Source organism: Mustelus asterias, chromosome 13 (genome assembly GCF_964213995.1).
Source record: "Mustelus asterias chromosome 13, sMusAst1.hap1.1, whole genome shotgun sequence".
Lineage (NCBI taxonomy): Eukaryota > Metazoa > Chordata > Chondrichthyes > Carcharhiniformes > Triakidae > Mustelus > Mustelus asterias.
Window position 1 is genome coordinate 34349425 of NC_135813.1, and position 13350 is coordinate 34362774.

General features: G+C 41.5%; 1 protein-coding gene across 3 annotated transcripts in view; it reads right to left on the reverse strand.

Moving 5' to 3' along the window:
• Positions 1-13350, reverse strand: part of astn2 (astrotactin 2) — a 1763595-nt gene that overhangs the window by 1366131 nt on the left and 384114 nt on the right. For all 3 annotated transcript variants that reach the window (XM_078226657.1, XM_078226658.1, XM_078226656.1), the window contains exon 3: positions 1856-2231. In XM_078226657.1, coding sequence (XP_078082783.1) covers positions 1856-2231 — 376 coding nt within the window. The remainder of the gene's footprint in view (positions 1-1855; positions 2232-13350) is intronic.

Genomic DNA, 13350 nt, shown 5'->3' on the forward strand with positions numbered 1-13350 from the left:
TCCCCTCCAGTCATTTCTGACTTGCATGGTAGCCATTGGTCTTAGTCAAGAAGCTGAGTGTTGATTTCCCACGTTGTTCTGCCTCAGGCTCCATATTACAGTTAGCATCGTTGGAACACAACACAATCTCAGTGGCTGAGGTAAAAGGCCAGAAAATTCATGCTATGGTCTGGTTAGTGGGTGAGGCTCCAAGCAATTGAGCTTTTTTTTTCTGGAAGCTAAATTCTTTAATGGAGCAATTATCACAACACAAATAAAGTATTTCCCCCAGATGCACGTAGGCCATCACAATGGTTGTGGACGCAGTGGATGTTTCCTTGCTCTTACACATGGAAAATCGAACACATGTTACCTGCTGTAGCCCTGATCAAAGAGCACAAATTCTATACAGGGTCTGAAATAGCACTCAGGGAGTGCTGCAGTTGCCTTTAAGATTCTTAAGATTTATCGGAGTACCTGCTCCATATCATGCCTAGTGGCCTCTGCTGAGAATCTGCACAAGATACACTTCAACAACCGATTCCATTCAGCCTACCCTGTCTCGTGCATCCAGACAGAATCTACAGCATCTCCAACAATTCATTAATTGCCACGGTTTCGTATCAAAACAGTTGCATCTTTGGATCTCCTGCCACAGTTAAGATTGATCATTTCATAATGCACATAATATCATTTCAGAGTTAACACAATATCAATCAATCTTGCAGTTTATGTCATAATAAGACACTGAACTCTGATTACAGAACGAGTTGCAGACAGATGACAGCGAATATGGAAAGATAATGTTCATTCAGGCTCATACAGAGACATACATGTAAACTATAACCATGTTTAAATTTCATCAGACATTTCTCTCGAATATTGCTGTTCGAAAATTCTTATTTTTATTGCGAAAACAGTTGTTCTTTGACATTTATTGTCCAGTACACTGTTCAGAGATAGTAGTCCCAACTCAGCACAAGAATATGGAGCTCAATGGCTGGTCGGTATTGCTTAACCTGAAAGAGATGCAATAGTTCGTGCTCTAAACACAATTGGCTTCTAGAAAAAAAACCTCAATTTCTTGGAGCTTCTCCCACTAACCAGAATACAGCGTGAATCTTCTGGGCTTTTGTGCAGTTCTCAGCCATTGAGTATGTGTTATGTCCCAACGCTGCTAACTGTAACATGGAGCCTGAGGCAGAACAACGTGGAAAATCAAGACTCAGCTTCTTGACTAAGACCAATGGCTGCCATGCAAGTCAGATACGACAGGAGGGCAGTAATGTATGCTAGCAATGATGTGCAATTTCCACTCTTATGTTCATAATGAGTTTGGGGAAATTTTCCGTTATAATAAACAGATTAGCAGTATTAAAACGCAAAGTAAGCTCAATGATAGACTATGTTCATGGATCTATGGTTTAATTCATTTCATTCAGCTGCTGTTCCTTAATGCTATTCGATCGACAGATATAATTGATGTTAATTGCCATATTACCCTGTAGTTTATAAACCCAAGATGATGTATACAGAACCATCAGGTCTTCTTCCCTCATTGTTCCTTTGCATCTATGTTTTTATGCTTAAAACTGCTGGCCAGAGGCAATCTGAAAATAGACCATTTGTGCAGAACCTCATTATTGCGATGGTGGGATGTTGTCAGCTCTCTGCATTTAAGGTTTATCAAATAAAGCTTCATCTTGGGAGGGAGTTAGGTAGCAGATTCTATGTGAGACATCTGCTCCAAGTCTACAGTTTAAAAAAATAAAGACACCTTGTATTATGTGGTATTGAAAGGAATCCTGTTCAAGTTCGTCAGAAATCCTAGATTAATGGGGGAAAAAAACAAGAAGAAAAATAAAAAAGACCCAACCTGCAAAACTTGGTTTCTCCTCTTCTGCTCGCCCCAGGCTCTCTAATGTCCGGGTCACCTGACTTCCAAAGTCATCTTCTCTGTTGCGGGCTTCAGGCCGGAGTTGGTTGTCCTCTTCTTCACAGTCGTAATCATCCAGGATGGGCGTCTCTCGGATCGGCATTCCCACCACTGAGTTGTGAGCCTGTATCCGAGAGTTGCGAAAGCTGTCCCTGGCCTGTGGGCCCAGCAGCACCGACGGGATGTAATGAATTTCATGAGTGGCCTCCGTGCTGGCACTCTTCTGCGGTACCCGCCGCCGCTTGCACCATCTCCGGCGGGCATACAGGACCATGGTGAAGATTAAGATGAGAAGCAGCAGAGCAATCAGACCTCCCTGTGGATAAAGAAGAGGTGAAGAAATATGACTCTTTCTTGGTTTCACACATAACATTTTCGTCCATTTACACTCCCCGCACAACCCCCCGAGGATCACTTCGTTGTCATGTTGGGGTAGATCTTGACTTGGTGCAATAGTGTAAAATGAATGATAGCAAGTAGGCAGACTTCCAGACACAAAAATGGACCAGAAATTGGAAAGAAGCAAAAGTGGGCTGCCTACTCACTAGCACCGTGCTTCATATTATCGCACAATGCAGTGGCACAGTGGTTAGCACCAGCAACCTGGGTTCAATTCCTGGTGAAGGAGCAGCACTCCGATAGCTCGTGATATCAAATAAACCTTTTTGACTTTAACCTGGTGTTGTGAGACTTCTTACTGTGTGGAGAAATCATGTTCTCCCCGTGTCTGCGTGGGTTTCCTCCGGGTGCTCTGGCTTCCTCCCACACTCCAAACATGTGCAGGTTAGGTGATTGGCCATGCTAAATTGCCCCTTAGTGTCAGGGGGATTAGCAGGATAAATAGGTGGCGATACAGGAATAGAGCTTGGATGGGATTGTTGTCGATGCAAGCTCCATGGGCCGAATGGCCTCCTTCTGCACTGTAGGGATGCTATGATTCTATGACATTCTGACCAATGCCATTTTCTCTCCATTAGTATAAGAGGGGCGGGTATGGGAAAAGGTAGTGTCACATATTTGTCAATCCTTGACATATTGACTGGATATATGAGATGGTCACTTCTTTCCATCCTTTCACCAAACTGAAAATTAATACATCTTTCTTCTGGTAACTTAACCCGTGCAAAATAAAAAGCCTCTTCATTTTCATGGAGAGCAGACTTTCCATGAAGAGAAACCTTTGAAAAGAATACTATGATCATGATACTTAATCCTAGCTTTTATGGTTCATGTTATAATCATTTCACTAAAACAATGGATAAGCACAGAGAGTTTATTTGCGGGCACAGATGATTGAATGCTTCCCAGGAAGCTATATTTAGATTCAGTGCAGCTGACACACTGGAAACGTAAACGTGTTGAATTCGGCCTGTCAAAGAGTCATGAAAATTATAACATTCCATTGATAAGCTTAAATTTTCCTCTCAATACTTTGCAGACTTTTACTGTCAAATTTCATTGACTGAGAGATGTTACTTGGACTCTCAGGTCAGTAGTTACATTTATGGGCAGCACGGTGGCACAATGGTTAACACTGCTGCCTCACACTGCCAGGGACGTGGGTTCAATTCTGGCCTCGGGTTACTGTCTGTATGGAGTTTGCACGTTCTCCCCGTGTCTGCGTGGGTTTCCTCCGGGTGCTCCGGTTTCCTCCCACACTCCAAAGATGTGCGGGTTAGGTTGATTGGCCATGCTAAATTGACCCTAGTGTCAGGGGACTAGCTCGGGTAAATATGTGGGGTTATGGGAATAGGGCCTGGGTCGGATTGTGGTCAGTGCAGACTCAATGAACTGAATGATCTCCTTCTGCACTGTAGGGATTCTATGATTCTATCTGGAGGAGTCCATCACAAGTTGCATATTGTCTGTTTGAGTAAACAATGGATGTAATGACTTACATTTCTACCCCAAGGGTTTTCTTTTATTTATGCATTTCAAAACACCAATCCTTAAGATTCCTCCTTCGCTCGTTCAGGTCATCCTCATAGGAAGGACTTAAGGTTTTAAAGTTTATTTATTAGTGTCACAATTGGGTTTATATTAACACTACAATGAAGTTACTGTGAAAATCCACTAGCCACCACACTCTGGCGCCTGTTCAGGTCCACTGAGAGAGAATTTAGCATGGCCAATGCAACGAACCAGCACATCTTCCGGACTGTGGAAGGAAACCAGAGCACCCAGAGGTAAACTATGCAGACACGAGAGAATGTGTTAACTCCACAGAGACAGTCACCCAAGGCCGGAATTGAATTTGGGTCCTTGGTGCTGTGAGGCAACAGTGCTAACCACTGCGTCACTGTGCTGCCCACTCTTTCAATGCAAGTTTGTGTATTTATAAATAATCGTGTAAGTGCAAGATGGAAATGAAATGTGGTCTTGGTGAAAGATTGGAATAATTGTGCATGTATAATTTGTCCATTTTGTCCCTTCCATTCTTCCATCCACCCTCCCGAAGAATAAAAGGACCAGTGCTGAACAGTTCCACACTATCTCCTTTGATGGATCTTTTCACTGTTTTTCAAAAGAACATTGCCAATTTTCTTTTTACGTGTAACTGTTATATGTGTATTTGTAGAATAAGTCTCAGTCATTAATTGAACAGCGAAGGATTATAGCAACACAAATGTACATTTGTATAGTCCTCAAAGTCTTTTACCAAAAGCTATGAATAGCTTTTTGTTCATGAAAGGATTGCACACAGGGTATTGATGTTAGTCTAAAGAAAAGCAACAAAGAGGCACACACTTCCATGCACTGCAGTATTCAGTGAGACGTCCCAGCCGGCATCCTCTTTATCCTATAGTCTTTATCTTAGACAGTACTGAAGTTATTTTTATTTACTGGCAAGGTACATAATTGCTTCGCTGGACCTGGAAGGATTAAAAGATCACACCAGGCAGTTTTCTTGGTCTTTTGGCAATGAACCAGCTTCCCCAGAGTGGAGTGTGAACTCATGCACCTTCTTTCTGCTGACCTACTTTAATCAAACAGTAACGCGAAGGAGCATCTTGCTAAGATCAATAGTTCAGAAAACTAAATGAATGTAATGTTGCAGCAGTAATTGTAATTCCCATTCTTCCTTATCCTATTCCATCCATTTCTTCACTCTCTTCAAATAACTGACAGTAATATGAAAAAGGTCTCATGGAGCATTAACAGTCCATTATCAATGTCTGCTTCCTTCAGTGCTTGAAGGAGAGGCTGAATAATTTTAACATATTTAGATTCATTTTCTGCAAAGTGGGGAAATGTTTTGCCAAAATATCAGTTTGAAATCCAATAGTATGACAGGCTATTGCATTTAACAAATAGCAGGTCATGACACTAAATTTCCTGAATAACTTAGTTTTTGCAAGATTTTTTTCTCCCTCTGCAATATCTCCTATACTTATCTCTTTGTGGTGTTAATTTGTTGATGAACTGTGATTGTTTGAGCATCAGTTGTCATCTCTAGGTGGCTATTATTCCTATATAAGCTCTGACAATGACATGCTGGGCAACCATGGGAAGAAACACCATAGCAGAAACTGATCCTTATCATCTGACATCAACAATCATGCAGTCCAGAAACAGTTGCTGCATAATTATTCAAAGCAGGAACAACTGTTGTTTATTCTTGTTCCAAGCCTAGATGCAGTAAGCCAATTGAAGTAAGGTTTCATGTCATCATTTTTACTTCATATTTTAATAAAGAAACCAATCTGCAAATGTCCGACCAGATGTATAACAACAGTAGAGTCATAGAGGTTTACAGCATGGAAACAGGCCCTTCGGCCCAACTTGTCCATACCGCCCTTTTTTTAACCACAAAGCTAGTTCCAATTGTCCGAGTTTGGCCCATATCACTCTATACCCGTCCTACTCATGTAACTGTCTAAATGCTTTTTAAAAGACAAAATTGTACCCGCCTCTACTACCAGCTCTGGCAGCTTGTTCCTGACACTCACCACCCTCTGTGTGAAATAATTGCCCCTCTGGACCCTTTTGTATCTCTCCCTTCTCACCTTAAACCTGTGCCCTCTAGTTTTAGACTGCCCTAACTTTTGGAAAAGATGTCGACTATCTAACTGATCGATGCCCCTCAGTATTTTATAGACCTCTATAAGGTCACCCCTAAGTCGCCTATGCTCCAGGAAAAAGAGTCCCAGTCTATCCAGCCTCTCCTGTTCAATAAATATCTTTATTTTTTCCTTCAACTGAAAGGAAGACAAAAGAACTGAGATTCGTACAACAGTGGTCAGAGTTCATTTCCACCTTAAATCTCGAACCCCTGCTGTGTTTTCCTGGTATTTTCTACTAATGTTGCTGAGCACACAATGGAACATACCAAGAAAATGTACAAAAGCATTGAAGCACTGTTCACATTTTTCTTGGAAAAATCCTTCTTCAGTATAGAAATAAAAAAGTATTACCCCAGAATGTTCCTTCCTTTGTCCTTCCCTTTATCTCTCCTGAACGTTATGCTAGGGAACATTTCATGAGCATCGGACATACTCCAGCACATGAGTTCACACGAGAGTTCATTCTCTTAGTGTGAGGTATCACTGTGAATGTCCACAGACTCCTCAATAACAGTCGGGCAACCTTGACTCGGTCCTCACTCAACATTCTTTTTTTTATTCATTCGTAGGAAATGGGCGTCTCTGGCTGGCCAGCATTTATTACCCATCCCTAGTCGCTCTTGTTCAGAGGACAGTTGAGAATCGACCACACATTGCTGTGGTTCTGGAGTCACATGTCGGCCAGACCAGGGAAGGACAGAAGATTTCCTTCCCTAAAGGACATTCGTGAACCAGATGTTTTTCCGACAATCAGCAATGGTTTCATGGTCATCAGTAGATTCTTAATTCCAGATATCTTTTATTGAATTCAAATTTCACCATCTGCCATGGCAGGATTTGATCCTGGATCCCCAGAACATTAGCTGAATCTTTGGATTAATAGTCCAGTGATAATACCACTAGGCCAACGCCTCCCCTTCATATGAGGACATTTTTCAGTAAGATCTAGATCATGAGCCAGAGCCGGTCCTCGGTTAATGCTTCTTTCTATCACATAAAGGCCAGCTATAGTAGCTCCAATCTCAAAAAGGAACATCAGAAACTGGAAACTCTCCCATACTGGTACGACCAAATAAGGTAAGAAGTCTCACAACACCAAGTTAAAGTCCAACAGGTTTATTTGGGAGCAAAAGCCACTAGCTTTCGGAGCCTTTGCTGCTCCTTCGTCAGGTAAGTGGGAGTTCTGTTCACAAACAGGGCATATAAAGCCACAAACTCAATTTACAAAATAATAGTTGGAATGCGAGTCTTTACAGGTAATCAAGTCTCAAAGGTACAGACAATGTGAGTGGAGAGAGCGTTAAGCACAGGTTAAAGAGATGTGTATTGTCTCCAGACAGGACAGGTCCACATCATGACCAAATAACCCATTGAGGCATCACAACTTTATTATTTTAATAACTTTCACTGCGTCGGGAAAGCGACTGAGTGAGATTTACCGACAACTTCACCAGCAAACCATTGTTTAAAAAACTAAAAAAAACAAGAGAAGATTCTGATCAAAAATGGCTTCCACAAGTCACCTGATATCTGACCCGTAAGTTGAATAGCTTGCTGGATAGTTTCTATGTGAATTGATTTGCAGAGTTGTTCCATTGAATTTCATACCTGAGGGGTATCAAAGTCCACTTCAAAAGAGTCTCTCTTGAAAGGAAGGCATTAACATTCCAAAGAACCCAATTCTGACAAGTTCTAGTTAGATCAAGATGAAGGAAAGTCATCAGACATTTAAAATGCCTCGTGAAGGATGAAATAAGCCCATTAACTGTTAATTTATCTCTTGAAATGTGTCAAAAGGTTCAGAAATGAAAAGATCAAAAATGGGACGACTTGGTCAACAACTATGACTGCAAGACATGCTAATCAAATTTCTTTCTGAGAGTATACAGATAGCAATTTTAAAAACTGTTTCAGCCAGAGGAGGGGAAAAAAAAATCACAATTACCTAAAAATACTGCTGGAGGACAGCAGTAAATTATCTTACTTGGTCTCCCTCCTCTGATGCAAAATAATTGCCTTCAACAAAGCGCAGATCTGAGCCAAGTCAACTCCAAGATTCCACAAGAAACCAGCTAACTTCAAACAGCCACAATGTTCAACAATCTATGCCTCGAAGATAAGCAATTGGCTTAATCATATATTCTTTAACTTTTTATTGGACTCTAACTTTCCTATTTCTGGTATAAGTGTATGCGTTGTCATGTGTTTATTATGCTTTCTTGGGTTTATTAACTAATAAACTTACTCTTTTGTTAGCTCAAGTAAACTTACTTTGATTATCTCCTTCTGAAGAAAGGTATTTATGAGGAAAATAAATGTTAAAACTTTAGCTTTGACCAACAGAGGGGGCTGAATTAGAGGACAGCCAGCCCACTCCTCCAGTCATAACATAATTTCTCTTTGAATGTTGTCAGAAATTTTCATTGTGCACTGGAATGCCAAAAGGACACTTCGGGGTAGAAAATCCTCGGATGCAAAATGGGCAATGTCGGATGAACCTCTATGTAATGCCTGATGTTCAGTTCCATTGTACTCAATGGATTTCAATATCAGCCATTGCATATAACAGGTAGTCGATCCAATATTGTCCATTTTACGCCACTGTTTGAGATGCATTTCCATCCAACGAATGTTAAAATTTTAATACCTTTCAGGCAGTAAAGGTGAGGTCACTGGCATTTACTGTTAAAGGTTTGTGTTTCAGATGTTCAGTATGCTCCAATAATTCAGACATTATCATAAACTGAGAGAAACTAATTTAGACCAATCGTTGGTCGTGGGTTTGAAGTACAACAAGCTGTGTGCAGCGGTATTGTCACTAGACTAGGAATCTTGAGACTCAAGGTAATGCTCCTGGGATCCAGGTTTGAATCCTGCCATGACAGATGGTGGAATTTCAATTCAATGAAAATATGGAATTAAAAATCTAATGATGACCTTGAAACCATTGTCAACTGTCTTTAAAAAAATCTGGCTCACTGATGCCCTGTGGGGAAGTCAATTTGCTGTTCTTACTTGGTCTGGCCGACATGTGAGTCCAGAGCCACAGCAATGTGGTTAACTCTTAACTGCCATCTGAAATGGCCTAGCAAGCTACCCGGTTCAAGGGCAAAACATGCTGGTGATTTACCAGCCTCCCATTTTAGATCAAACATGTACCTGCTTCTCAGGATCTGAGAACAAAGGCAATTTGTCAAGTTCTTCTCATACTTCTATAGCTTCTGCTGGTTGTTCAGCAATTGAAACTGGACCACATCAAATATGCATTTCACATAAAAAAAACATTATTAGCTGCTAATCTCTTGCCCTCGCATATGTAGAACATCTCTTCTATGTCTATATATTTTGATTCAAAGCAAGCACAGAAACCTCTGAAATCATCAAACAAGATGTCATGAAGAAGCATTATTTATACTTCAGTCGTTTCTGAAAAATATTCCTCAGAGAAGGGAAGATCAAACAATTGGTCAACAAAGGAAACCCCTGTACCCATCCTCAATCGAACACCAGAACAGGAATAGGCCCCTTGAGCCTGTTCCATCATTCAATTAAGTCACAGCTGACCTATACTCCTGCTTCTATTTTCTATGTTTCCATCTGTTAACTGCAGCTACCTGATAGGTCAGGTAGCAAGGCCTTTGATAAGGTATCGCATGGTAGGTTGTTGCATAAGATTAAATCTCACGGGATTCAGGGTGAGGTAGCCAATTCGATACAAAATTGGCTTGACAACAGAAGACAGAAGCTGGCTGTCGAGAGTCGTTTTTCAAACTGGAGGCCTGTGACCAGTGGCGTGCCTCAGGGATTGGTGCTGGGTCCACTGTTATTTGTTATTTATATTACTGATTTGGAAGAGAATTTAGGAGGAATGGTTAGTAAGTTTGCAGATGACACCAAGATTGGTGGCATAGTGGACAGTGAGGAAGGCCGATGAATGACAGATGGAGTTTAATTTAGATAAAAGTTAGGTGATGCATTTGGTAGATTGAATCTGGGCAGGACCTATTCAGTTAATAAAGAACAAAGAGAAGTACAGCACAGGAACAGGCTCTTCGACCCTCCAGTCCTGTGCCGATCATGATGCCCTAACCAAACTAAAAAAACACCTTCTGCCCTTGCTTGGTCCGTACTAGGTTGATTCCGAGTTGAGAGGGTTGGCTTATGAGGAGAGACTGAGTAGACTGAGGCTATACTCATTGGAATTCAGAAGAATGAGGGGAGATCTTACAGGAACATATAAGATTATGAAGGGAATAGATAAGATAGAAGCAGGGAAGTTGTTTCCACTGGTGGGTGAAACTAGAACTAGGGGGCATTGCCTCAAAATAAGGGGAAACAGATTTAAGACTGTGTTGAGGAGGAACTTCTTCACACAAAGAGTTGTGAAATCTGTGGAATTCCCTGTCCAACGAAGCAGTTGAGGCTACCTCATTGAATGTTTTTAAGGCAAGGATAGATAAATTTTTGAACAGTAAAGGAATTAAGGATTATGGTGAGTGGGCGGGTAAGTGGAGCTGAGTCTACAAAAAGATCAGCCATGATCTTATTGAATGGCGGAGCAGGCTCAAGGGGCCAGATGGCCTACTCCTGCTCCTAGTTCTTACATTCTTATGTACCCCTCTATTCCCTCCTTATTCACCCTTCCAGATGCCTCTTAAATATTGCTAATGTGCCTACTTCCACCACATCCTCTAGCAGCACGTTCCAGGCACACATCACTCTCTGCATGAAAAACATCCCCCCCGCACATCTCCCTTAAACTTTCCCCCTCTCACCTTGAACTTGTACCCACTTGCAATTGACACTTCCACTCTGGGAAAAAGCTTTTGACTATTTACCCTGTCTATGTCAACAATCCTACCCAGGCCCTATCCCCATTACCCCACAAATTTACCCTGCTAATGCCCCTGACACTGTGGGGCAATTTAGCATGACAAATCCACCTAACCTACACATCCTCAGATGTGGGAGGAAACCAGAGCACCCAGAGGAAACCATGGGGAGAACGTGCAAACTCCACACAGACAGTGACCCGAGGTCGGAATTGAACCCGGGTCCCTGGTGCTGTGAGGCAGCAGTGCTAACCACTGTGCCACGGTGCTGCCCGTGAGCTGGGCATTAGAACAGAAGAACTAGGAGCAGGAGCAGGTCATCCGGCCCCTTGAACTGGCTTCGCCATTCAATAAGATCATGGCTGATCTTTTTGTGGACTCAGTTCCACTTATCCGCCCGCTCACCATAACCCATAATTCCCTTACTGTTCAAAAATGTATCTATCCTTGCCTTAAAAACATTCAATGAGATAGCCTCAACTGCTTCACTGGGAAGGGAATTCCACAGATTCACAACCCTTTGGGTAAAGAAGTTCTTCCTCAACTTAGTCCTAAATCTGCTCCCCCTTATTTTGAAGCCATGCCCCAATGCCCCTAATGGTAGGGCATTGGGGAGAATTATATAACAAAGAGATCTAGGAGTACAGGTTCATAGCTCATTGAAAGTGGAATCATAGATGGACAGGGTGGTGAAGAAGACATTTGGCATGCTTGGTTTCATTGGTCAAAACATTGAATACAGGAGTTAGGATGTCTATTATATTAGTCCAAAATCTGCCAGAAGTCCAGGAAGATCACTTACATTAAGAATGAGATGGGATTGTTCTGCACAAGATGGTTAGACTTTTGCAAGTGTATCGTTACACGGAATTGAGGGATATATGAAAACACATGTAAAAATGCAGCTACCTTCATGCTGCAATTTTACTTAATGACTGTACAAGACATTGGTAAGGCCACACTTAGAATACTGTGTACAATTCTGTTCATCCTATTATAGAAAGGATATTATTAAACTAGAAAAAATGCACAGAAAAGCTTCACTAGCATGCTCCCGTGACTTGATGGTTTAAGTTAAAAGGAGAAGCTGGACGGACTGGAACATTTTCCCCTGGAGTGTAGGAGGCTGAGAAGTGATCTACAAAATAATGAGGAGCACAGATAAGGTAGATAGTCAACAGCTTTTATTATAGGTAGGGGAGTCTTCAACTAGAGGGCATAGGTTTATGGTGAGAGGGGAGAGATACAAAAGGGTCCAGAGGGGCAATTTTTTCACACAGAGGGTGGTGTGTATCTGGAACAGGCTGCCAGAGGCAGTAGTAGAGGTGGGTACAATTTTGTCTTTTAAAAAGCATTTCGACAGTTTTATGGATAAGATGGGTATAGAGGGATATAGGCCAAATGCGGGCAATTGGGACTAGCTTAGTGGTAAAAACTGGGCGGCATGGACAAGTTGGGCCAAAGGGTCTGTTTCCATGCTGTAAACCTCAATGGCTTGCCTAAACTTCAAAACCTATGAACATTCAATATCTCAGACTATTAAAAATCAGTGGGAAGGAATTGATTATTTTTAACACAACTGTTTTTGAACATAAAGTATAAATTATACTTGACAATTACTGTTAAAAACGTACACAGAAATTACTGTCTGATCCCAAGCAATAATTATATTTTTCATTTACAGGTAATAGTCTGAAAAGCCGGCACATTCAGCTAGGGCTAGAAAATTCTGCATGTGTTGCTGGGAATGGACTCCTAATATGAAGCGAATGACAAAGTGTTAGCGATGATGAATGTTTTGATTATTGTTTATTTTGGTGTAAGTCGGCAATTTGGATTCGAACCTAGGAGAATGTGGGTGCAGATCACTTTACACATCAATCACAAGCCTGGCTTCACAACTTGCATTGTTCAATGTATTGAATAGCTGAGTAGGGCAGTTTGTGATTAATGTAACTCTGAGCTGACTTCTCCATAATAGGTCCATCTATTACATTAGTCCAAAATCTGCCAGAAGTCCAGGAAGATCACTTATATTAAGAATGAGATGGGATTGTTCTGCACGAGATGTTTAGACTTTTGCAAGTGTATCGTTACACGGAATTGAGAGATATATGAAAACACGTGTAAAAATGCAGCTGTTTTCATGCTGCAATTTTACTTAATGACTGGTATTAAATCGCGTACCCTTTTGGCACTGTGGGTTGTCCATGCAAACTTGCAGTTTCAGGGGTCAGTGAAATACAGGCTCATGGCAAGAATCAATCAGCAGTGAAGTCCTGGTCCTCGCTGCCTCTTCAAGACGATGGGAGTCCCAACAAACCTGAGAGATGAACCACATCTGACCAGTCGTCTGCAATCAGCTGTCATCTAACTCTCAGCTGCCACTCAAGTGTCGCACTGAAACAGACCTGACTACAGATTGCCTACTCATTTGCTTAGGGCAAGAGGAGGAAAGCTTAAAAATTGTACCAGGAAAAGGATGAAAACAGAGCAGGTTTTAAAAAAAATACACTTCTATAGTGCTGCTACAGAGAGG